Genomic DNA, 27,450 nt, shown 5'->3' on the forward strand with positions numbered 1-27,450 from the left:
ACCTTGCCCCACATGTATTGAATCAAATTTCCAAGGGTGAGTCTCAGAAATCAGATCTTTAAAAGGATGGGATGTGTTCTTAATCAGGTTCCCAGAGGACTATATTCTGAATATCACTGTAAGGGATGGGGCTAGTTCACGTACCCTTGGCATCTGAGCTCTCTGGTTGGTCTTACTGTACTTGCATTGTCAGCACCATACAGTTTATTAACTCTTAATTATTATTTCAGAGCTTCTCTCATTAATTTAGCTGAGAGCAAGCATTTAGCTAAGAACCTTGAAGCAGTACGTATTCTGTCTCCTGTTCTGCCACATATTATTTCCCACTGTCTGCACCCCTTTTCACTGATGAAGCTCTAGGCAGGCTATATGGTAGGACTTGTGTTTAACAGAAAGTGAAGTGTGATGCTGTACAAGAGGGAAAGAGCATGGCAGTACAGTGAAAATGAGAGATCTGGCTTCAAATTCAACTTGTACCTCTGAGCGTTGATTCCCTCGTCAGTAAAACTGGGTTGGCAGAACCTAATTCACAATGTTGTCAGATAATGTGGTGCCTGGTATACAGTTAGTCTTTCAATGACTGATGGCTATCATCAATGTGTAATTTACCCCTACGTTTGGAGAGGAAGATCATAGAAGTATTAAGTTGTGTGTAAAAAAAAAAGGGATATCATTTTTCAGGAATGTTCAGTTAGAGACAGGCAAGATTAAACGTGTAAGTCTATGATTCTTCATGAATAATAGCATTCCTTTTATTTCAACCCATCCTAAAGCTGACTCAAATTGGACATTTACATTTGGTAAGTATTTCACAACCATCTCTTACTTATTATTTCCCTGCAGACTCGGTCAATATGACTTACTATTTTATTTTATGTGGCTAGACTGTCAGCTTCACTGTATCCTCATGAAAGAACCTAAGCTAGAATGACCTGCTAAGCCACTCTGGGATGCTTGATCCCCAGAAACTGTGAAACAAATGTTTTAAGCCACTAAGTTTTGGGATACTCTGTTATACAGCAATAGATAACTAATACCATGAGACAAAGAGAAAACCTCTATCTTGTTTCAGCCACTGTCCTTTTGTATATTCTGTCACTTAACAGCCAAATCCGAGTCCCTCCTTTCTCCAGTTAAATTTATTTGTAGAATTAACCTAAAAAAAAAAAAAAAAAAAGTCTTTCGGGCTTCCCTGGTGGCGCAGTGCTTGAGAGTCCGCCTGCCGATGAAGGGGACACGGGTTCGTGCCCCGGTCCGGGAAGATCCCACAAGCCGCGGAGCGGCTGGGCCTGTGAGCCATGGCCGCCGAGCCTGCGTGTCCTGAGCCTGTGCTCCGCAACGGGAGAGGCCACGGCAGTGAGAGGCCCGCGCACAGAAAAAAAAAAGAAAAAAAGTCTTTCAAGGTGCTATTTCTGGAGTCCCAGAGACTGAGAACTGGAGGAGACCAAAGAAAGCATCTTGTCCAATCTCTTCATTTTATAGGTGAAAGTAACAGCTAATATTTAGTGTTTTCTGTGCCAGGCTCTTTGCTAAGTTCTATATAACATGTAATTCTCAGGATATCCTGTGAGGTAGAGACTCACTGTCCTATTTTACAGGTGAGGAAACTGGGTCCGCACTCCTACCCACTTTGCCTTACTGTCTCTCTATTGTTAAAGAATACTTTCAAACAGTTCTATCACAAGCATATGCCAATGTTTTATTACAATCTTGCACATAAGGGAAAAAATCTGTAGTCATGCAAAGAATCATCCTGGTAGAGACATTTTAGGAAAAGTGACTGGAACGAATCACAAACTAGTTATAAAGAAAATAATGATTGGTTAAAGGTCAATTAACTCTTGATCTGGGTTGTTGGTGACTGATTTCCCATAATAGAGAAGCACTTGCCTGGCAGAGTCCTTTTTACATGTGTCACAGATTAATCAATATGTATTAATTATCACCCCTTATTACTCTCAAAAGTGTCTGTACAGATGAGAAAACAGAAGCCCCAGAGTGGCCATTGATTTGCCTAAGGTCCCATGGAAAGGTAGTTAGTGGCAGAGATGGAATTAGAACTCAGGCCAATGTTTTATGTATTAAACAAGTTGTTCCCCCCAAACCCAGCTATTAGTCAATTAATGGAAATCAGACACTCTTGTTTCTTTCTGCCTACATAGCTCTTAGCATTTTAAAAATTCCTGGGAGTTGCCTTATGTACCTGGGGATATTTTTTGTACTGTGTTCTGGGCTTATGAGGAAGGAAGGAAACAGAACTGATACTTCCCTAAATACTTTTTTCCCTTCTCTGTAGGCAGAGATTAAGCAATCACTGACCTGATTTCATCATTACAATGAATGTAAGCCTGACAATTTACAGGAAACTTATTGTTCCTTTCCATTCCAGAAACTTGTGATACTTTCCCTCACTACATGTTGCAAACAGCTAAGTCAAGTTGTCTGTGATAGTAGTCAACACCTTTCCCTTGGGCCGTATTCACTGCACCGTTCAGCATGTTAGCTCATAATAGAGCCTTTGATTGGAGTTGGTGTTGACTTGGCAATATTTATTAAGAACAGGTAAGCGATACACGGGTATGTCTAGGGAATGGAAGGCTCTTACCTGTCTGGAACTTTTGCAAAGAAACATTATGGACCACTGTGTACATCTTATCTCCACATTTCTACTGGAGTAAACTATGGTCTTCGCATTACCTAAACTATTTCTTTTCCAAAGATAATCTAAGGAACTGAAGTACTCTATATTTGGACACATATAGTTTGTGGAGTGGCCTACATTCTTCTTTGTCACCTTTCGCTCCTGTTCAGAGGTGAATAGCACATATTAGGCATTTAGTTTGTTGACATAAACTGATGACAGAGAGCTGTTTTTCAGTGTAAGGTTACGTACAGATTGCAGAATGAGGAAGACATAGATTTATATCCCTGATTTTCCACTCACTAGCTCTATGACCTTGGACAAGTCAATAACTCTAAACGTTATTTTCCTTTTCCCATCAAGTGGGAAAAACAGTAGAAACTTCCACATATGGTAGTTGTGAGGATTACACATGACAATTCATGTAAAGCACTTATAATACATGTTAAGACATCAATACATCTTAATTATTGTTTTCTTCTGTTTACCTCCACCTGTATCTTTTCTCTTTCCTTTAATCCTTCCCCCACTCTGTTTTTCCTCATCTTTTAACTTCTGTCCTATCTGTCCCTTTTTCTTTTATGCCTCTTCCTCTTCTCAGCTCTTCTGTTATCCTATGCCTTTGTATATGTCCAAGCATGTCTTTTTTTCATGTATGAGGCATCAGTGAATCACCTCTAGGGGAGAGAGCTCCACACCTTGAATAAAAGAGCACAGTAAGTAGCACCCGTATTCCAATCTGATGACTTATTATTTATTTAATTGATTTTTGGCTGCGTTGGGTCTCAGTTGTGGCATGCAGGATCTTTGTTGAGGCATGCAGGATCTTTTGTTGTGGTGCGCAGGCTCTTTATTGTGGCGTGCGGGCTTCTCTCTAGTTGTGGCACGCGGGCCCAGTTGCCCCGTGGCATGTGGGATCTTAGTTCCCTGACCAGGGATCGAGCCTGCGTCCCCTGCATTGTAAACCGGATTCTTTACCACTGGACCACCAGGGAAGTCCCTGATGCCTTATTCTTTTAGTCAAGAATGTGCTCCAAAAGTGCAAACTTAAAGTTCTGGGAATGGACACAGACTCACTGTGAGCACAAAGGGCCACGGAACAGGAAAATGCCCAATGTGGTAGATCCCCCCCATCCCAAATTTCTAGCAACTATTTGGACATTAAAAAGATCTGGCAGCTAGGGCAGCCTAGCCAAAGTGAAGATGGTCCTGTGTGTATGTCCTATAGGAAGTGCAACAGGGGCTTGGTGGTCTAAAGAAGAGAAGTCAGCTAGAACTCACTGGAATGGCTTCCTACCGACAAGCTGGGAAAGGCCCATGTCAGAAGGAAGGGACCGTGTGGCAGGAGATGAAGGCGCAAGTCTCCAGGCACAGGTACAGGAAGCATTCCAGGACTCTATATGTCTGTGCAGTAGGCTGGCGCTTCCGAGAGACTGGATATAGCTCTGAAATGATGGATCTAACGGTGATTGATACTAATTAAACTGAAATCTTTAAAAAAACGTAATTTTGTTTTTCAAATACAAAATTTGGAAAAAAGTTTTGTTAAAATTTTGAGAAAAAAGTAGCTCCCCTCTCCCCTAAATCAGCCACAGTCCCAACACCAAAAGATAGCCACTGTCAACATTTTGATGTATTTCCTTTTATGCCCTTTCAAATGCATTTATAAAATACAGTTGCCATAAGGTTGTTTCTATTATATTCATTTCTGTATTCTGACATTAAAAGTAAACATGCTCATTTAAAACATTGGAAAGAATAGAAAAATATAAGGGAGGGAGGGACTCATCTATAACTTTTGTCAATCAGAGGAGACATTAAGGCTTTGTGTCATTTATGCCACCCTTTTTATGCATTTTTGTAAGCTTGTTATGGATTATGTGCAATTTTGATTCTGCTTTTTTCATTTAACCTTATATCATACCTGTTTCCCCAAGGTCATTAAAAACACCATCCTTACCCTCAAAGATGCTTCCAGTCCTACCAGGAAAATTGATGTGGACCCAAGGGTGTCATAAGCAGAGTAACCAGAGGCAGAGCAGATTAGATACAATTTTGGGATAAACATAAAATGGCTCTACCTGCAATTAGCCTGGCTGCTGCTGATTATATATAATCGAACATTTTAGTATTTTTAAAGACTTAAAAGTCTTTTAAAATGCATTACTATTAACAAATTTTTATAACTGTAAGAATAATAGGTGAACACAGTAAAATATTAAAACTGTATCAAAGGGTATGTATTTAAAAGGCATTTAACTGTTTCCCATCCTAGAAGCCCTGCTCACAAGTTTCTGCTGTCTTATCCTAGAAACACATTCTATACTTTTTTTTTTTAAACACAAAAGAGAACATATTTAACAAAGTGTTCTCTACATTGTTTTTCTTCTTAACTTAGAACATCTTGGTTTCATTCCATATCAGCAAACATAGATCTTCCTTACACTTTTTAACAGATGCCTATTTGTCCATTGAATGAATGTACTATAATTTATTTATCTAATATCCAGTTGATAGACAGCTAGTTGTTTCCAATTATTTTTGTCATTGTGCAAAAGATTTTATTATATCTTTTGTGACAAGCTTTTCTTTCCATAGTATTATGGGTGAATTGTGTTCCTCCCAAATTCATATGTTGAAGCCCTAATCCTCAGTATGTCGGAACGTGACTGTATTTGGAGACAGGGCCTTTAAAGATGTGATTAAGTTAAAATGAAGTGGTTAGGGTGGGCCCTAATGCAATCTTCCTGGTGTCCTTATTTGAGAAGGAGATTAGGACATAGACACCAGACATACACAAGCACAGAGCAAAGGCCATGTGAGGACACTGTGAGAAGGTGGCCATTTGCAAGCCAAGGAGAGAGGACTTAGAAGAAATCAAACCTGCTAACACCTCAGTGTTGGACTTCCAGAACTGCAAGAGGAGAAATTTCTGTTGCTTAAGTCTGTGATATTTTGTTATGACAGCCCCAGCAAACGAATACACACAGGCACTCATCTGTATATAGTGAAAACCAATGGGGAAATAGAATTCACTACTTAAGTTTAAAGAAAGAAAGTAAAAGTTTGGGGCAAAATGCAGGCTTATGTATATTTCATTTTCTGAGGTCCATGTGCATATAAAGTATCTGAAAGGAAAATGAAAAAAAAAACCCCAAAAAACCAAAACAAACCGTAGCATCTGGCCTCACATTCCAACTCAGTGGCTATCTTTTCTTTTAATAATGCCATCATCCCTGCTAAGAGCTTTTCTCCTAAATCAACCTGCAGCAATTGTTGATTGGCTAATTTGACTGACAGTAAGCATCAGCTCTGGTACTGAGTTAGGACTGGGATTCCAGCTGTTGGGGATAGCAACAACTTTTCATTGCTTGCTTTCACAAGTAACCCGCTGCAGGGTAAAGTGCTGTGTCACATACTCAGCTAAATGGAATTAAATATAAATGCCTTAGAACTGACTTTCCCTGACCAGTAACCCTCTCCAGGGCCCTCAAAACCAGGGTTGGAAAATACCAGTGAAGAGGCCTCATGTCATCATACATTTAGGTCACCAGGGAATGATTTGGCATTTTCTTCCCCTGTAGCATGCTGTTTTCAGAGAGAATGAGAGAAGGAAAGAACGAATTACCAATCCACCAGGCACTATACACTTTGGAATTTCACTGCTCTGTTCATATGCCTTCTCTAGTTTCCTTGTTACCCACAGCTAGATGGTTTATTAGAATTCCTTCGCTTTCATTTACCAGAAGAAATCATAAAGGCATGATTAAACCGACAACCTTAGCCTTAATAACAGTTCCTGATCTGATGTAGTTGTAGGAATCCATAAAAACGATACTACACTGATCAATGTCTTCTTTTTTGGGGCAAAAGTTTAATGTAAATCAATCATTTATTCTGGATATATCAGGTGATTAATTATTATCTTACTCAGCATATGGAGCAAATGTTAATAACTTCTTCTGAAGGGAAGAATGACCCACAGGACTTATTTTTTTATATTACTTTATTTCTTTCATTTTGTCATCTTAAATTCCCTGAAATGGCCAGTCCAACGTGGCCGTAGTTTAGCTAACTACACAGCTTCAAATTCTAGGTTACAGTGAAACTGTGGGTGGATGGACTTTTTTGTTGTTAAACACATATTTAATGTGCTTGGTTCTAGGGGTACACTGGTGAACAACAGACACAAACAGGTATTGGGAAATAAAACATGGTGTATTAAAAGCTAGTTACAATGAGGAAATCACAGAATGCCATGAACTTCCCTCATTCCTTCTTTATTCAACTATTGAGTACTAAGTGTATGTAAGATAGGCATTGTTCTAAGTGCTGAGGATAAAACTATGTGCATATTCTCATGGAACTCATTGCTCTATATAACTGGTTGACCTGAGGTCTGGGTCTACATTCCAAGATAGCTAGAGTGACAGATCAGAATGAAATAAAGAAATAGATGGAAAATAAGAAAATGTCTTCTGGGGGGTATTAAAAAATATAAAGGCAAAACCATAGTGAATGAGTAGAGTTTTAAAAGAAAGGAGAAGGGGAGAGGATGGGAGAAAATGAGAGAGATATCAAGGACCTTATCTATATTCTATTACTTAGGTGCTATTCCTGTTTCTAGGACAGACTCTGTATAAACCGTCATCTCTGTATCCCACACAACTAACAGGGTGCCTGGGACGGTGTTATTGGACCTAGATTTATATGTCCGGATTACTCGCTAATTTGTGGGATGCTAGGTAATTACCAGAATGCCTTCAATACTTAGTTTCCTACAGTACTACCTCACAGATTTGTTTTATTTAATAATGATAGCTTACAGACAGTACTTACTATGTGCTAGGTACTATTATAAACAATTCAAATGTATGAACTCTCTTAATTCTCATAACAATCCTATGAGGTAGGTATTTGTCTTAGTCAGCTCAGACTGTTATAAAAAAATACCACAGATTGGGTGGCTTATAAACAGCTGACATTTGTCCTGGTCCTAGAGGTTGGAAGTCCAAGATCAGGGTGTCAGCTCAGACTGTTATAAAAAAATACCATAGGCCTTCCCACGTGGCGCAGTGGTTGAGAATCTGCCTGCCAATGCAGGGGACACGGGTTCGATCCCTGGTCCGGGAAGATCCCACATGCCGCGGAGTAACTGGGCCCGTGCGCCACAACTGTTGAGCCTGTGCTCTGGAGCCCGTGAGGCACAGCTGCTGAGCCTGCGTGCCGCAGCTGCTGGGGCCCGCGCGCCTAGTGCCCGTGCTCCACAAAGAGAGAAGCCACCGCAATGAGAAGCCCGCGCACCACAACGAAGAGTAGCCCCTGCTCGCCACAACTAGAGAAAGCCCACGCACAGAGGCAAGGACCCAACGCAGCCGAAAATAAATTTAAAAAAAAAATACATAGATTGGGTGGCTTATAAACAGCTGAAGTTTGTTTGTCCTGGTCCTAGAGGTTGGAAGTCCAAGATCAGGGTGTCAGCATGGTGAGGGCCAGACTGCTGATTTCTCCCTGTGTTCTCACCTGGGGAAGAGCAGAGAAGGGAAGCAAGCTCTCTAGGGGACTCATTATTAGGGTTTTACCTTCATGACGTCATCTAATCCTATTATCTCCCAAAGGTCCACCTCCTAATAACGCATGAGGGGTAGGGTTTCAACATTTGAATTTGAGGCAGGCACAAGCACTGAGTTCATGGCTGTATTAACCCCATTTTATATACGAGGAAACTGAGGCACAGAGAAGTCACGGTAGCTTGCTCAAGGTCATACATGTAGTATATGGCAAACGAGGAATCCAACTTCATCTCCAATCTGTGCTTTTAAACACTGCTCATATTGCCTCTCAATAAATGGCACATAGTAAGATTAGAGACAAACAAATGCATTCTTCTAAAAAAGTTCTTTCTTACAACCTTCTACTCCATCATTTATTGAATATTTATCAAGCCCTTATATTGTCCTGGAACTGTGACAGACAATACAGATACAAGGGGTGAAGAGAACATCCGGTTCTTGCTCTCCTGGAGTTTATTGTCATTAAGCAAATAACATAACCCTTCCCAGGTTCTCAGCCTTCCCTGTTTTCTCCCATTTCTCTGTGTCTATTAATCCTCCAGCCAGCCAGTCCAGGGTTGATCTGGATGAGAGAAGCCCGTAATAGGGTCTTCCTAGGTCTCCTGGAGGGCTGGGGCCGGGATGAGGTGACCTGTCGGGAAGAGCCACACTGACCTTTTTCTTGGCAGTGACCTGGTTTGTCTCCTTTCTCTCTGAGCCTCGGGTTAAAATGGAGGGATGTGCCTCGAACTTCCTTTCCGCAATAACTTTCTCTCATTATTTACCCTCCTGCCCAGCACCCAAGGCCTTTCTGACATCCCTGACCTTGCGTCCCTGTGCTTGAGGTGCATTCCTACCTCCTTGATCCCCAGCAGACATTTTCCCTCCTTGAAGTCTCCAGAATTCCACGCGGCCCGTCCCTGTCGCCCGCCCCGGAGGAGATGCGTGGTCCCCGCCCAGCCTCCAGACCCAGGCTCCAAGCCCGCCGCGAGCCCACGGGCCGCCATTGTCCGGTCCTGTCCCACGTCCCCGTTTTCCTCATGGGGCCCAAGTTTTGGGAGCCCCCAGTCCTGGTTCCCCCAATCGCTGGGACCTCTGACCAGCGGGCAGGGAGGTCGGTGCTCGGGCCGGCGGCCGGGCCGGCATCGGCATGGGCAGGGAGGCGAAGGGCGGCTCAGGAGGGCCGGGGCGCGCACAGCGCAGTCGCCCAGGCGGACCGGGCGGTCGGGCCGACCGCGGCCATTGTACTCGGTTGCCTCGGCCTCAAGACCTGGTGGGCATAGAGGCAAAAGGCGCTGACAGCACCCTAAAACGACACCCCCTCCTCTCAGATCATGTGTTTTGTGTTGCGAAACATAACAGACAAACAGGGAAACGACTTGGTTTCTTTTTCTGGCGCAGAAGGAGGACGAGCAACGTGAGTTGAGCGGAGAGGTGAAAGCGCGAGCCTCCGCCGCGCGCCCAGTCACGTGGTGCCGTAGGGCCCGCATGGCGGCGACCCGCGCGCCCCCGCGTCCCGGCCGGCCCGGCAGCCCGGGCGCGCGCTCCGACGGGGCGGGCGCATGCGCAGGGGGGGGGCGCCGCCTCTGCCCCGCGGCGAGGGTGTCTATGGAGAGGCGGCGGCCGCGCCTGCTGAGGCGGAGGCTGAGGTGGTGGCGATGGCGCCCTTCCCCGAAGAAGTGGACGTCTTCACCGCCCCACACTGGCGGATGAAGCAGCTGGTGGGGCTCTACTGCGACAAGGTAACGGTGTGCGGGGCCTCTGGCTCTGGGCGGCGCGGGCGGAGGGGAGGAGCGGGCCGGATCCCTGGGCGGCCGGGCCTGCGCGGCGCCCTCAGCCCCCGGGGGCCGCGCCGGGCGAATTGTAACCTGCGCAGCTGTCAGCGCCGTGCTCGCTGCCCCGCACCTTCCGCGGGGAGCCCACGCCCCGCCCGGCTGGCGGCCTCGGACGTGCCCTCGGAGCTCGCGGCGCGGCCCCTTCCCGGCCGAGGGCCTGGCCACCCGCCGCCCTCGGGGCGGGCTCCCCGCGGCCGCGCCGGGCCTCCCGCCCCTGCCCCCTGAGGGAGTGGGGCCCCTGCGCCCCTACCGATCTCTGGGGACCCCGGGCCGGCTACCTGCGGTGGCTTCCTCTCCCCCTGGCGCAAGCTGTTTCTGTAGTTGTCTGCCACCTCCCCCATCAATACTGCCCCCCCGCCCTACCCCCGGCCTGTGTTGGGCCTCCCCGATTCTCCTTACGAACACCCATCCATTCTTCTGAACCTCTGGCCCGCTTTCTGGCCCAACGAGCACCTTCTCCCAACTCCTCCCTGCTCATTTTACGCCCCAGCTTTTCTCTGGTTTGATTTGGGAGAAAACTCAGGTTTCGTGGCTTACGAACCAGAGAACCTTCTCTCTTCTTTTGTGGTCATCTTTTTCCTTGCAACTTTTATTGTCCGGAGCGTTTACTAGATGTCGATTTTGTTATAAGACAGCTATTCTCTGTTGGAATTCTTTACGTGGGCTCGAATAAAAGGGCTTCGGAACAAGTTGATTTAACTGCGAGAACCTTTTTGCACTCTTAATTGGTGCAGCATAAGCTGAAAAAGCACTTTTGTGGAGATAGTTCAGGGCTGTTTGCTAATGCTTTTTGAGTCCACGTTTTTGTCAAAAATTTATGTTGGGTAGAGTCCACATACGGATATTCTGAGAACTTCAGGCAATCCTGCTTCATGTAGAAATGAACCAAACAAAAAGCATTTAAAGACCTATTGCTTAAGCATGGATATCAACTTTGATGAACTTTCAGAAATTACATAGCACTAAGCAGAACCGCTGTTGCGAGAAAAGAGGTGTTCTTATAGCCCATGAGGTGGTTGGAGGATGCCCCGTGTTCAGTGCCAGGCCACACTTAAAAAGCATCCACAACCATCTTTTCCCTCCCTCCATTTTGAAAATTAACAATACCCGATTCAGATACAGGTTTAAATACCACGGCAGTCTAGGACAGTGGTTCTCAACCTTGTTTGCTCAGTAGAATCACCCTAAAGCTGTTAAAAATGCTGATGCTCAAGTCACTAAAATCAGCATCTCTGAGGCTGGGACCCAGGCATCAAGTATAATTTAGAGCTCTCCAGGTGAGTCCAGTGTGAAGCCAAGGGTGAGAACACTTATCCAGGAAAAACATAATGAATGGGTAAGCCGTTAGTTAAGCTGTGTAACTCTGGAATTAAAAAATATATATATTTGTTTAATTTATTTAGTTTTGGCTGCACTGGGTCTTTTTGCTGCACGCGGGCTTTTTCTGGTTGCCACAAGCGGGGGCTACTCTGTTGCAGCGGCCGGGCTTCTCATTGCGGTGGCTTCTTGTCACGGAGCATGGGCTCTAGGTGCGTGGGCTTCAGTAGTTGTAGCACGCGGGTTCAGTAGTTGTGGCTCGCAGACTCTAGAGTGCAGGCTCAGTAGTTGTGGCGCATGGACCCAGCTGCTCCGCGACATGTGGGATCCTCCCTGACCAGGGCTCGAACCTGTGTACCCTGCATTGGTGGACAGATTCCTAACCACTGTGCCACCAGGGAAGCCCTAGATTTTTGAGTTAGCTTACTGTAGTGTTTTTACCTGCTCTGGCTTTTGAACTTAGTTATTCTGACGGTATCCTTTAATTGCAGGAAAGAAAAAAATGGGGAGGTTTTTTTACTTTCTCAGAACCAAAAAGGGAAAGTTAATGAGGAATAATAGAATTTGAGGTCTTCTCTCTAGACTGGGGAGAGGTGGTCCAGGACCACCTGAAATTGTTATGGAAATTTTGGTGCATGTGTACATTTTTCTAGGAGGTTTGTGGCTTTCATCAGGTTTCCAAATGATTGTGACCCTCCCAAAATGGTTAAGAATCACAACTTTAGCTACGTGCTAGACTAACCAGCGTATTTAAAAAATTGAAGAAGTCAGTCACTAATGTTGTGTGTCATTACCTGGTGATTGAGAATGTTAGAACAAATTTTGAAAATACAGTGCCCTTTTTAAAAACAATATTTGAGTCAAATAAGATTCTTTTTGGTAGTTAAATGTCCCCTTTTGAAATAACTAGGAAAGCATTTTCAATTTGACATAGCAGAAGTTAAAATTATCACTAATTTTGAGTTAATTAGATGTAGTTAATGAGATTGTTGTATAAATTCATCAGGAAGATTAAAAATTCCAATTTTCTGAAGTGTGGATCAGAGACCAAGGTGATTTAGGGGAAAAAAAACTGCGTAGGAATTATACATCCGGATTCCTTCTTGATACTGATAGTTAATTGGAATCTCTCCTAGGATGTCCTTTGGGAGCTAAAGGGGAAAAATGTATTTTATAATGGCTAAATTGTCTTAAAGGAGTATATGTTTTTATTCATTTGGCATCTCAACTTTTTTTAAAAATTATTTTATTTTTATTTTATTTATTTTTGGCTGCGTTGGGTCTTCATTGCTGCACGTGGGCTTTCTCTAGTTGCCACGAGCAGGGGCTACTCTTCGTTGTGGTGCGCAGACTTCTCATTGCAGTGGCTTCTCTCGTTGTGGACCATGGGCTCTAGGCATGTGGGCTTCAATAGTTGTGGCATGCGGGCTCAGTAGTTGTGGCTCGCAGGCTCTAGAGCGCAGGCTCAGTAGTTGTGGTGCATGGGCTTAGTTGCTCCACTGCATGTGGGATCTTCCTGGACCAGGGCTTGAACCCGTGTCCCCTGCATTGGCAGGCGGATTCTTAACCACTGCACCACCAGGGAAGCCCTCAACTTTTGCCTTTACCATGTTTTGCCTGTACAGACCACGGGTATCCAGCCCAAACAGCATATAGTAAAACTTTACAAAATGAGAACTAGCTTTTATACTTAAACGAAAAAGATACAAAATATGTTATTTCATCGTATACTATATGTTGACTCTGAATGCCCAGTAATTATAAAGAAGTCAGTTTTATTTTGAATATTGACTTTTCAAGTACAATATATTTTAGAAGCATACATTTATTTATTAGCAACAACAATTATTTACGTGCTTAGACTAGTTTATTTAGAATAATTCTGAAGTTGTGGGCCATTTTTTTTTAAAGAAGATGTTGGGAGTAGGAGTTTATTAATTAATTTATTTATTTTTGCTGTGTTGGGTCTTCGTTTCTGTGCGAGGGCTTTCTCTAGTTGTGGCAAGCAGGGGCCAGTCTTCATCGCAGTGCGTGGGCCTCTCACTATCGCGGCCTATCTTGTTGCGGAGCACAGGTTCCAGACGCGCAGGCTCAGTAGTTGTGGCTCACGGACTTAGTTGCTCCGCAGCATGTGGGATCCTCCCAGACCAGGGCCTGAACCCGTGTCCCCTGCATTAGGAGACAGATTCTCAACCACTGCGCCACCAGGGAAGCCCATTAAGTTGTGGGCCATTTTAAATATTGCTGTATTATATCTAATTTAATACTTTGCTCATGGGTTTCCTTTTACATTTATAAAAGGTTTTATAGAAAGATTTTTCACTGTTGTTATCCAGACAGCAGTCCTTTTAGGTACGTAAAGGCAGAGATATTTCTGTTTTATAGCTGGGGATTTGTAGGGCTAGATTAGTTAGACCGAGTTTACATAAGCAGTTAGTGATAGATCCAGATGGAAACCCAAGTCAGGATCATGATTCCTAGTTTAATTTTCTTCGTATAAAACCAGAGTAGTTTCTGAAAAAATTTTCTGGTAACAGTCTATAATGAAATCTTTCGCTAATTCACTGACCTTCCAAATTAGGATGATTTTAGGCAATATTTACATTGGATCACATCCTTTTTTCCAGTTTATTCCAATTCCTCAGTTTTTCCTCTAATCCTCAAAACTTGACAACATTAATTCTGCCAGTGGGCATGGAGTTTCTACTGACACTTGGCCCTGTAGTAGCTTGTATTGGCCATGCGAGATGTAGTTCCTATTCCTTTAGGAGATTACAGTCACACATTTGTGCTAGGATGGAAATCCAAATGCCCGTTAGTGGGAGCAAAGGGAGGTATTTGGTCAGCTCTACATTAAAGTGTCAGGAGTGGGCTTACAGTCTCTTTGAACTGATTTCTGAGAACAAGGTAGGTGATGGTTGTAAAGATGTGCATAGGACAGAGCTTTCCAGACTGTACAATAAACCAGCTATAAAAAATTCAAGTGGTGGAGGCTTTATGGAGTGCCCAGGTTTTTCAGGTAAGGATATTACCTGAAGTGCCATCTACTTTATCATTTTATAAAGATAGGACATTTAGTGAGCAAAGCCGTAGGCAGAAAATAAGCTCAGAATAATTCGAATAGATTATTTTCAAAAATTGAATGAGTATAGCTTTATGAAGAATTCATTTAGTTTTCCTCGATTTTCTGTTCCTCTGCATACCTGTAAAAACTGTTATTGACTGGCATTGGGTTATTGGAGAGAATATGTTTTGAATTGAGAGCTAAGGAGAGGAAGGAAAAGGGAATTTAATGAGTTCTTACTACATGCTTACTTACTTTTAACCCTCACAAGAGCCCTGTGAGACAAGTATTATCCCTTATTTAAAGATGAGGAAACAGACTTAGTGGTTAAGTAACTTACCCAACTCACTCAACTAGTAATTAGGGGAGCCCGAATTTTTAACGTTTAGAATTTGTTTCCTTTCTGAAGCCCATGTTTTTTGCATTACCTTACTGGTTCTGCTATTTACTACTAGCTATATGATTTTACGCAGAACATTTCACCTGTGGATCATAGGTTTTTCTATCTGTAAGTTAGTTTGAGCAGATAGTTGTTAAGGTTTCTTCCCTGAGTGTAAATCTCCCTCGCTTAAATGAAAGCATTGTCTGACCGAGGAGAGAAAAAGTAAAAACTTATTTGGGGTAATAGTATTTGAGTTTTTGTTATGCAGTTTTTCATATCTGCTTCTGAACTTAATATCTAGTCTTTAAGTGGCACACAGCTTCAAATCAGTTTGAAGCCAGGCTGTAAGTATGATTTTAAGTTGTAGAATGTCTGAGGCAGAAAATCGGTTTTTTTAAAATTGTTTACATGATACTCTTTTCTTTTTTTATAAATTTATTTATTTATTTTTGGCTGTGTTGGGTCTTCATTGCTGCGCGCGGGCTTTCTCTAGTTGCGGCAAGTGGTGGCTTCTCTTGTTGCGGAGCAAGGGCTCTAGAGCGCAGGCTCGGTAGTTGTGGTGCACAGGCTCAGTTGCTCCACCGCATGTGGGATCTTCCCGGACCAGAGCTCGAACCGGTGTCCCCTGCATTGGCAGGCGGGTTCCTAATCACTGCGCCACCAGGGAAGTCCCAGAAAGTCAGTTATAAATTCTTTTAAAATATGGGAGATACCATGTTACTGATTGTTACTATTTGTTGATTATGTGTATCCTGTTCTATGTAGGTTCCTTGTTGAATCTGCTAGGCATCAGACAATACACACTTATAGGTCACTTGGGAACTTTTATAATCTTACTGTAGAACAGTGTTTTTCCAAGTGTGTTCTGTGACCCATTAGTGGGTCATGGAATCAATTTTGTGGGTCAGAAATAACATTAAAAAAATGAGGGAACTTCCCTGGTGGTCCAGTGGTTAAGACATGGGCTTTCACTGCCGTGGACCTGGGTTCGATCCCTGGTCGGGGAACTAAGATCCCACAAGCTGTGTGGTGCAGCAAAAAAAAAAAGAAATGGAAAAGTAAATGATAGAGTACATCACAGATGAGGGAGGGAAATATTGTTTCCTGAAATTTGTTTGAAGTGTTTGTGGTGTGTGTGTCTGGATTGTGCTATATTTCATACTAAAGGTCATGGTTAAACATGTTTGAAAAAACACTTCTTTGGGGCAGCATTTCTCAACTGCAGCACTGTTGACATTTTGGGCCAGACGGTTCTTTGTTATAGGGGCTGCTATCCCGGGCATTGTAGAATGTTTAGTCCGTCCCTGCCATTGACCCGCTAAGATGGCAGTAGTGCTTCTGCAGTCTCTAAACCTTGTCCATTAGTTCCTGGGGGGCAAAATCGAACCCCTGGAGAGAACTAATATTTTAGAGCAAGCATTCTTTCTGACAATTTACTCTGTTGGCTCTGAAGAGATAGCTTTATGATTAGGACTAACATTGCATCTTGTGGAAGGTAAGTAGGTTTTATAGTCATAGAGAGTTGACCTCTGTTTTGTTGTCTACCAGTTGTATGATTTTGGGTAAGTTATTTTCTCTGAGCTTCAGGGTTTTCACCTATAAAATGGGAATTATAACATCTACTTCCTAGGATTGTTGTTAAGAATTAAATAATATCTAAAAATATTTAGTATAGTACCTAGCACGCTCTAGGCCTCAGTATGTCCCAGATATTATTAGGGTCTAGGTTTATTTTTTTTCTCAATCAAGTCTCTATGATTGAATAACTTTCTAGAGGTAAACAATTTAAAAAAATGATTCATATACACAAATTTTTTAAAAGTTAAACTGTGTATGCTCAGGTTATTCTTTTCACTGCTAAATTTACTGACTTTAGGTACCAGGTTAAAAACAGTTGCTCTTTTCAAGTGGAGAAAAACTGACCTGGGTAGATAAGGACTTCTAATGATAGTTTTGTTTGGGTTAAATATAGGAATAACAGAAAAACCTAAGTAGGCTTATATATGTTATATTCCGTGTTCTTTAAATATGTTAACTTATTAAATCATCACAAGAACCCTATTAGGTAGTTAATATTATTAGCCTTATTTTACAGATGAAGAAATTGAGTGAGGTACATAGCAACTTAGTGACTTGATGGCAGAGATGGATTCACACCTAAGCAGTCTGGCTCCAGAGTCAGCACTTTTAACCACTCTGCGGGATTAACTCTATGCATAATGGAGAGTCCTTTTGTCTAATTTGGTTCTCAGTCTGTAGCATGAACCTGGCCTTTACCTTAGCTTGTTATTAAATCCGAAGGATTTTCTAATAGTCCAGTGAGACTGTATGCAGAACTTCCTGGATGTGTTTTATGATGTTATTTTCCATAACTCACGTGAGGACATTATTTAGTTTTTTGCCATCCTTTTTGTTTTAAAAAATTTTATGGCCATTATTAATGCTTAATTTACCTCTTATTTCTACTGACTTATTTTTAACTTTTTTTTTAATATAATGCCACACGATAGTATTTGCTGAGATTAGCCACTAGTGGATTTTGTTGTGATTTTGTGTGGCATTTCTTAGGATAAAATCTACAACCTTGGTTTAACCAAATCCATCCTGTCTGTTATTTTTGTATGGCTCAGGAGCTAAGAACGGTTTTTACATTTTTAAGTAGTTGGAAAAAGTAAAAAGAATAATATTTTATGACATGTGAAAGTTACATAAAATTTAAATTTTAGTGTCTGTAAATAAAATTTATTGGAATACGGCCACAGTCATTCATATGACTACTTTTGTGCTACAACAACTGAATTAAATAGTTGCTACAGACAGTATACCTCACACACAAAAAACTTAATATATCTGACCCTTTACAGGAAAAGTTGCTAACCCCTGTTGTATTGGGTTGGCCAAAAAATTTGTTTGGGTTTTTCCATAACATCTTACAGAAAAACCGGAACAAACTTTTTGGCCAACCCATAGATAATTTATTTATTGTGGTTACAGTTCGTTGTCTTATTTCACTAGATTGTAAACTCTGTAAAGGCAGAGATGTCTGTTTTGTTCACTGAGGTATCCCAAGTACCAGAAACAGTGCCTGGCTTATAATAACTGCTCATTAAATATTTGAATAGGGTAAAAAAACCCCATGAATTTATACAAATGAATGATTAATTTTCAAAGTAATGCTAGCAAATGTTTATTTAGCACCAGTTCATTTAAATCTCACAGCAACCATATGAAGTACAGGCGGTTTTATTATTCCCATTTAACACCAGGAAGAAACTAAGACATTGAAGGAGAAAAGTAGCTTACCCAGGGTTACACAGCTAAATAAATGGTAGGACTGGACCCTAATCCTAGAGAATCTGGGTCTAGGTCTGGTTTTCTGTAAATGACTCATACCCAATCCATCTGCCTTTTACAGTAGATCATTGGTTAAATTATATAGTGGAATAGTCTTGCTTTAGGAGTTTGTTGTCTTTTCTGATGCTTTGTCATGAGCTGACTGTTCCTGCCCAGAACAGGCAATTAAGACACCTTAGACTCTTCTCCATTTTAGGAATACTACATCAGACTTTACAGAACAAGTCTAGGAAGTATGGTGTTTGTAGCTTCTTTTTCTCCATTTACTGTCTGTTGTTTTTAACCTAATCAGATTTTTCCTCTTAAAATGAATTTTGAAACTGGAATTGACATAATAGAAGATAGATTTAATATGACAGTGGAGGTAATAGAAGGTTTGAATATTACTTTGAACTTCATCTTGAATCGAGTTTCCCGATAATATATATGCTTTGAACATGAGAATTTAACTTGACATTAAATGTAAAAAAATAAAATTATATCAGAATAGTCATTTTCTCTTGTTGAATAGTAGAATTAAAGAAAATGACAGTGTATATATTTCTTTATATTTTCATTGATTTTTATCTTTCCTTCAAGTGCATTTACTTTCTCATGCCCCGATGTACAAGTTTTTCACATTGTACTATTGCAGTGCTTCCACTCTAGGAAGTATGTGATCCTTGTATAAACTGCTAAGTGTTTTCCAAAAAAAAAAAAATTCTTATAAAATTATCTAATAATGTTCTAGTAGCTTAGTCAGTGTTTTCTGAACAGATCAGACTCATCTTGATATTAAAGTTTAAACAAATTATAATAGAAAGTTTTTGAATTTTTTACATTGTAAAAGTAGTATAATAGCATAAAGAACATTTGAACAAAGAAAAAAGTGCATCACATTATCCTAACACAGCTCTTTTAATGTTTATATGTAACTTTATGGAGTATCTGTATTTAGTATGTGCACAGAGTAGTGGAATTTTAGGTTTCGAGGGAGTCTGGTTTAATCTCTTTTATTTAAAGAAACTGTTTTGTTGGTGCGTACATCCTTTCCTTCAGAATTCAAACCAACATCTTCCTGGCCTGGGGTACTTTTTATTATACCATTATAACTTGTTTTTTATGATTTCCTTTCCTACTTTAACAAAGTATAAGGGAGGTATTTTGATACGTACAAAACTAGATAGGAATGCATTTGAGTATTTCCTATTGGTGCATATTTGCATGTATTTATTATGCCTTTCTTTTTAAATTTTTATTCAGCTTTCTAAAACCAACTTTTCCAACAACAATGATTTCCGTGCTCTTCTGCAGTCTCTGTATGCTACTTTTAAGGAGTTCAAAATGCATGAGCAGATTGAAAACGAATACATTATTGGTTTGCTTCAACAACGCAGCCAGACCATTTATAATGTGCATTCTGACAATAAACTCTCTGAGATGCTTAGCCTCTTTGAAAAAGGTCTGAAGAATGTTAAGGTGAGTTGCAAAAATGGATATTTATCACAGCTTGTGCCATCTTCTGATATGTCATTGGCAAAACTTGTTAGCATTTTATAGTAAATGATGTTACTATAGTATAGTAAATGTATGTTAAAGAAAAAAAATTATTCTGACACTTGTTAAAGATGGTAAGGAAGACTTTATTCAAGGGATTACTGCAATGGGGTTTTGCAGTAGGAGAGAGAGATTGGGTTGAATTCTTATAGCCAGGGAGCAGACGTGAGGGTCAGGAAAATTACTAAGAGGAAACATCAAGGCTGGGAGATTCTTGCTAGACTGACTCTTGCTTCCTTTTGCTGAAGGCATACCAAGGTGACAAGATATTGAGGGTGGTTAGATATTGAGGGTTATCAAATGCCAAGGGTGGTAGTGGTGGGGTTGATAGACTGATTCAGGATGATTTTGGTAAAACTGGACTAAGTGGGCCAAGGACAGAGCTCAAGGTCAGGGCCTGGCTGAGAAGACTCAGTGGATCCTGGCTCAGGTTTGATGAGAATCTTTATCAGTTACCTCTTTGTTACCATATGTAAAATTCTATCATGAATGCTGCTCTCCAAATCTTAAAGGTGTTTTTGTAAGTTGAAATTTCAATTACTGTACAAATTTTACTTTCTGATAACATTTGCTGAACTCTTAAAAGAAATCTGTAGTAAATGCAGTTATTGGTGACTAAAGGTAGAATTGTTACTTAGAATGAACAGGGCCGTAGGGGTGGTTACAAAGAATAATTTTTAGTTGTATGACGTAAAATTAAAGATATTTTGGGGTGTAGTTTAGGATAATGGTGTAGAGAAATTTCCCTATTAATTATATTTACGTATTATAGGATATTTGGTCTTCATTTGTCCCCCTTTTGGCTTGGTGAAACATAGACTTAAGTTGTAACTCTGTCAAACCACCATGAACCTTTCATTGATAGATTTGTGTTGTAGAAAGACTGTTCTTAAGTAGGGAAGATGATGGATTGAAGGGAAAAAAAAGACTCAAGTAGGAAGATTGTTATAAAAAAATTATTGTAATAGTCTCCAGAAGAATATACAGTAGCTATTTGGTGGGGAGGTAGGAGATTGGGTAGGGATAGGGTACTGGGAGGGAAGATGGTATAGGAAGATTTATTTTTTATTGAATACTCCTTTGTACTGTTTGAATTCCATATCATGTTCATGTATTACCTATTCAATAAAATGATTAAGATCAGAACTGAAGTAGTAACTAGTGGAGACAGAAGGGAAGGGACAGACTTGAAAGTAATATAGGACATAAAATTGATAGAAGGTAGTGCTTGCATATACAGGAAGGAGGAAAGGAGAAAGAGAAAGGAAATAAGAGTGAGAATTGAGCTTGACTTTCTAGGGAATATAGAAGAGGCTAAAAAGATCCATTATGGGCAGGTTGAGTTTGAACTGCTTGTGCAGTCCAGGTGGGCATTTATAAGTAGGAGGTGGCATTAGTTGCGCTTCAAGGTTGGAAGGGTAATTTGGTTTGGAAAAGCAAATTTGATAATTATCAGCATGTAAGTAGAAATGGAAGCCACTTGGGCATGCTTAAGGAAAATGTGTAAAATCCTAAGAGAATAGGACATTGGATAGACTATTGGGAAGCAGTTTAATAAATTAGTTAAAAAAGGAGGAGACTAGAGAGGACTCAGCAGGGTTAAGATATTCCCACATTTTAAAAGTTTCATTATTTTGTGAATTTTCCACATGTACTAAGTTGAGAGGGCTGATACAGAAGTGATGGATAAGTTACAGGGAGATATGACCATAGTTCATATGGGGAAGAACTCTTTAGCTGTTGTGCAGAGTTAGAATGATTTACCTCAAGGTACAGTGAGCTCCTTGCCTTTAGAAGTGTAGATGGTCTTCTTCAGGATAATGTAACAGGTATTCTGAATTGTTTAGTAGAGGATACACTAGATGACCTTAAAGGGATTCTGTAATGATATAGTCCAATGGGCACTTGTGAACTGCTCAGAGGTATATTAATTGGAAAACGGACACATTGAAATTGTATAAATGTGCATTAGAAATCAGTAGAAGTTTTGATCAAATACTTGCTATTTTTAGACTTTTTATGACATTTTTAAAAAGAAGTATGAGATCACATTACTAAAGGAATTAAAGGTTCTTTTAAGAGATGTTTTGAGGCCATCTTTTATACTTAGAAAAGTACAGAGACCATTTTGCTATTTGTTAGTCTAATTTTTTACCCTGACGTTTCAAGTTACACTTCACACTGACTTTCTAGGATCAGATACAGTATAAATTATGAAGCGAAATTTTTATAGAATACAGTTTTTTTGTTTGTTTCTAGAATGAATATGAGCAGTTAAATTATGCAAAACAGTTGAAAGAGAGACTGGAGGCTTTTACAAGAGATTTTCTTCCTCACATGAAAGAGGAAGAGGAGGTAAGCATAACTTTTCCTCTTCGTGATTTTGCTTTATAAAATTGGAGAAATGTTATTTTTCCTTTGAGTCTTCAAAATAATACATAGGAAGATAAACCTCCAGATCTTTTTAGAAAATGAAGAAAAACCCAAGGAAAAAAAGCATTAATTTTGTTTCCTTAGAGAGTTTGTTGCTTTTCATTGACTGAGTGATTGATTTAATTCATTTACTCAAAAGATATTTATTCTCTTATTATGTGGATGGCACTGTATTGATTGTTAACTTTTTATGCTACCCTAATGTCTTTTCTGAACCTTTAGAAGATCCTTTAAACTTTTTAATGTTTTCTGTATTTGCATTCTAAGTTTAAAGAATTTTTAGTGTTCTTTTTTTAGTAGTGGATTTTAGTAATTAAATGGTGGTGTTAAACTTATCAGTCTTATAACTAGTGCACATGTATTAGGATATCCCTGAAGTGGATGAGCAAAACATTTTCTCATTCTCTTCTTTCTCTAAAGTGGGATGAGTATCAGGGTAAGGAATAGAAAAAATATTTTATGAGGAACTGGATTCTTGTTCAGCTGTAAATCAGTTATTATAGTGATTCTCACTATAAAAAAGCTTTACCTTATAATCAGATGGCCATTTAAAAAAAATCTACTTTTAAGCCCTTTCCAGACCAATTAAATCAGGTGGGAGATAGAAATGGACATGGATATATTTTAAAGGTTCCCCAAGTCATTGTAATATGCAAATATGCAACCAGCTGTGAAACCACTGAGTTACCAGAGCAGTGTTTCTTAACCTGTGATGCACATCAAAATTATCTATGGAGCAAAGAAAAAAAAAAAAAAGCCCTTGGCTCCACCTCTAAAGATTCTAATTCTGTCAGTTGGAGGTTGGGACTAAGCATCTGTTTCAAGGAAGAAATCTCCTAGATAATATTGAATAGTTGAAGGTATCAGTAGAGCTTTGACTTTTATGGTTGGCAGTATACTGGGTACGGTTCTCATATGATTTAGAGGCCCTGTTTGGGTAGAGGTCAGTTGTTGTAGTAGCAGAAAGCAGTTACCTGACCTAAATGTCTTACCATAGGAGAGTGATTTAGAGTGTATGATAAGCTCTGTACAGGAGGACCTTCTGGTTTGGATGCTTTTAAATTGTTTCGAGAATGAGTGGAGAAGCCATAGAAAGAAGGATCTTGGTGGTGGTATTCTTCTTTGCAATTTTTGGGTAAACTAACTTGGTGGTAACAACTAAATTTTTATGTTTTCCAAATATGTGGTCATAATACTACACTTGAGCCATTAATACTTTAAAAGATGTAGAGTAAAACAAAACTAAGCATATTTCCTTATGAGTATTTTGTTTAATTTAGGTTTTTCAGCCCATGTTAATGGAATATTTTACCTATGAAGAGCTTAAGGATATTAAAAAGAAAGTGATTGCACAACACTGCTCTCAGAAGGATACTGCAGAACTCCTTAGAGGTCTTAGCCTATGGAATCAAGCTGAGGAGCGGCAGAAGTTTTTTAAATATTCTGTGGATGAAAAGTCAGATAAAGGTGAGAGTCATATGTTTAGATAGCTAGCTAGCGATTTATTCGTTCCAAGGCCATTTACTTCTTGTTGATATGACCTTTATATTTTGTTTGAAGAATAATTTAGGCCATTTGTTTTCAAGTATAGTAAATTTAATTGAGGACAGTAGTTTCTATCTTAGAATTTAGTATTGTCTATGATAATTTAACAGCTCATATACTTGGGCCATGTGCAGTATAGTGTTTCTTGAAGGAGTTTATATATATAATAATAATGATAATTTTGATTAGTAAGAATAACTATCAATATTATTTATATATAAATATATAATGATAATTTAATAATATTTTATTATTAATACTTATTATTATTTTGGCCAATCAAAATTATTGAAAACTACCATATAGAGAGCACTTTTGCAGTGTCATCCAATTTTCTGAGCTCCACTGACCATAGTGGCTGTTTTTATCCTTCCTTGTTTTTTCTTTTTTTTAAAAATCAGTTTTCAAAATCATTTAATGCTTATAGTTTTATCTCTACCCTTTCTCATTCTCTTAGCTTATATCCAGGAATACACAGGGGAGTGAGTATGAGAGGCATAGTTTTTCTATGTATAGTTACTTTGAGAAAACAAATGACAAATGTAAATAAAATATCTCTGCTTTTTTTATTGATAGACTACTTCCTCATTTTTATTCTTTCTTTTGTTTGATAGCTTTGCCTTTTAAAACATCATTAAATAAAATTATTGGCATCCTGAGGCTAGTAAAAATTCCTTTGCTTTTGCTAGATGAGAAATAGCAATGGCATTCCTGTTAAAATTGCTTGAAAGTGTTTGAAATTGGTCCTTTTTTCTTATTTTTACTTAATAAAGTAGGTGAGATGCATGTTGGAACAAAATTGTTTTTATAGGTTAAGGTATAATTAAACCCATAAAGCTTGTGTGCTTCACTCTGAAATGCAGCTTGTGCTTTAGACATCAAGTCAGGACCTGTTGTATCTGGTTTAATTTTAATTATAACATGGGACTTAAAAGCATCACACTTACTATATTGAATTTTCCCACTCCTTCAAAGTAAATTATAGCTGTATTATGTTTAAAATATTTGCCATTTGTAAAGGGTTAGGTTAAAGTAATTCATCATAGCATTTCTATATTTAAGTTGCTTTGTGAAGACAAATCAAATATATAAGGTACTCAGATTCTTTTTAGTACATTAATGATGAAACTTTTATATTTTATATTCTTTATTGTACACCTCATTTGCAGTTTTCCTTTGGAAAGTTGCTACTGAAATAACCCATTATAGGAAATTGGATATCCAATAACTGTTTTCTATATTAGCTGCTGACAAAAGATTCCTGATAAATGTATACCAGCATTAGAAATATTTACATTATATTGTCTCAGCTGGCTCATAAATAGGATAAGGTTGAGGCACCTAAATGTTATAGAGGTCAGATTTCAGAGTTCTTACATGAAACCTGAAAATCAAAGAGGGAACACAAGGAACATGCTGACAGGAGTTGTAATGCATGAATGGAAAACGTTGTGAGATTTGTGTGCATCATTAAAAATGCCCTGGATTTCTCATTATTTGACTGACTCTACACTTGCTGACTTAAAGCTGTATAACCTGTTGGGTTCCTTTTTCAAATGATGCTTCTTATGCTACAAAGTGAGTATTGTATTTTCTGCGACGCCTTTGTAAGAGGAAGTAAATCCTGTGTTCATTATTGTAGCTCCCACTGATGAAGTATGATTTGGACCACGATAGTTTAACCCTACAGGTTCTTAACAAGTTTAACATCTCCATGTTACCTCTAATCCATGTTATTTCCTTTTCACATCTTGCAAGCAGGAAGGAGTGGGCTTTAGGCACTGGATTTTATTTATAGAAATGTGATTGTAATTTCTTACTGCATTTGCTCTTAGAGCCTTTTATGTTAAAGGTTTTCTTTTTTATTTCAGAAGCGGAAGTGTCAGAACAATCCACAGGTATAACTCATCTTCCTCCTGAGGTAATGCTGTCAATTTTCAGTTATCTTAATCCTCAAGAATTATGTCGATGCAGTCAAGTAAGCACTAAATGGTCTCAGCTGGCAAAAACTGGATCACTTTGGAAACATCTTTACCCTGTTCATTGGGCCAGAGGTAGGTAAATGGGATGCTTAGTTTGTTTTAAAAATATTTCAATCTGTTTTTTTTTTTTTTTTTAAGTATATACTCATAGACATTAATAAGCAAGGCCAGGGAGGGAAACTCTGAAAGGTTGACTAAAAATAGGTTTCATTAGTTAGATTATATGTCTTTGTATACATTTTTTAAAAGCTAACAATTCTGAAGTATTCATGAGTGAATTATGTGATGTGTGCAATTTCCTTTCAAATAATTAGGAAGAAATAAGTTGGGGATGGAACGAAAAATAATTGGCAAAATGTTGATAATTGTTTTTTCTTCATAAATTTATTTTATTTATTTTTGGCTGCGTTGGGTCTTCGTTGCTGCTTGCGGGCTTTCTCTAGTTGTGGCAAATGGGCTACTCTTCATTGTGGTGCATGGGCTTCTCATTGCAGTGGCTTCTGTTGTTGTGGAGCATGGGCTCTAGGTGCACGGGCTTCAGTAGTTGTGGCTTGTGGGCTCTAGAGTGCAGGCTCAGTAGTTGTGGTGCACGGGCTTAGTTGCTCCGTGGCATGTGGGATCTTCCCGGACCAGGACTCGAACCCGTGTCCCCTGCATTGGCAGGCAGATTCTTAACCACTGTGCCACCAGGGAAGCCCCGATAATTGTGAAGATAGGTGATGAGTACATAGGTGTTCATTATGCTACTTGTTTAATGCTGCTTATTCCTACTTTTGACTATATTTGTAATTTTCCATAACAAAACGTTAAAAATAAAATTAATAGGTTATCAGAACAGCTTTAAATAATTAGATGAGTATTTTAAAAATAAAAAATAAATTAATTCTATAAAATTTAAAGTTGAGTCACTGTTATGTTTCCCTTTTGATAGTAGCTCAAGATAACTAAATGTATTTTTGTCTTTAGCATATTTTTTTGTGATTAATAATGCCTCATTCTATAAATTACAATTTCATATTAGTTAATTTCATTGTGGTAAGTTAGTTTTACATGTGAACAATTAAAGAAAGTTTTGCTTTCATGAGCATATAATGCAGTCATGGGATAAATACAACTAATATGGCATATATTCTTCTGTCACTGAATTAAAAGTTTTTCTAGGTGAGTACCTCAAATTTCACATTAATTGTTTTTAGTTTTTTATAATTTGTCACTTGGACATGGAAATATATATTTTTTACATAATTAAAGTGTGAGTCTGATTTAAAAATAGTTTTATTTTTTATATCAATATGTATCACTTTTAAATAAGCTTTTGTTAGATATATAATATTTTTTGCATGAAGCTATTTGGAGTATTGGGTAGACTTATATGATCCAAATGATTAGAATTATTATTTTTATGTGGAATAATTTTTCTTATTGTAGGATAATATATTAAGTGAAAAGTCAGATAAGGCAGGTATGGATATATCACATACTTTTTTATTAGATGTATTTTTGATTATGAAGAATTACTTATTAGGTAGTAATACATAATTAGGTACTGTTTGATATAAAGATCAAATATGATAATGCTATGCTAGATTTCTGTGAAGTTAACCAGATATTAAATATGCTGCTTTTTTTTCCTGTTTTTAATATGCGTAAACAAAAAGTTCCAATAAAAATGGTTGTAATTTAATTTATTTATGGTATTTGTTTCCTGTGATTCTTGATCACAATTGATTTGACCCCCTGCAGGGGATGTTTTGAAATGCCTGTGGAGGCATTTTTGTCCCATCTTGGAGTATTACACTGGCATCCAGT

General features: G+C 39.1%; 1 protein-coding gene across 3 annotated transcripts in view; it reads left to right on the top strand.

Annotated features, from left to right (window-relative positions):
* The window catches only part of FBXL5 (F-box and leucine rich repeat protein 5), a 61,487-nt gene that overhangs the window by 1,304 nt on the left and 32,733 nt on the right, over positions 1–27,450 (top strand). Inside the window, exons 1-5 of one of the 3 annotated variants that reach the window (XM_027103301.1) lie at positions 9,649–9,935; positions 19,388–19,603; positions 21,941–22,036; positions 23,395–23,581; positions 25,531–25,713. In XM_027103301.1, the coding sequence (XP_026959102.1) occupies positions 9,756–9,935; positions 19,388–19,603; positions 21,941–22,036; positions 23,395–23,581; positions 25,531–25,713 (862 nt within the window). In that variant the 5' untranslated portion in view covers positions 9,649–9,755. Of the gene's footprint in view, positions 1–9,648; positions 9,936–19,387; positions 19,604–21,940; positions 22,037–23,394; positions 23,582–25,530; positions 25,714–27,450 lie in introns of those variants that run through there. The other 2 variants (XM_027103303.1, XM_027103302.1) reach the window with 2 other exon arrangements.

This window comes from Aethalodelphis obliquidens, unplaced genomic scaffold (genome assembly GCF_003676395.1).
Source record: "Aethalodelphis obliquidens isolate GAN/ISIS:26980383/991018 unplaced genomic scaffold, ASM367639v1 scaffold6, whole genome shotgun sequence".
NCBI classification, from domain to species: domain Eukaryota; kingdom Metazoa; phylum Chordata; class Mammalia; order Artiodactyla; family Delphinidae; genus Aethalodelphis; species Aethalodelphis obliquidens.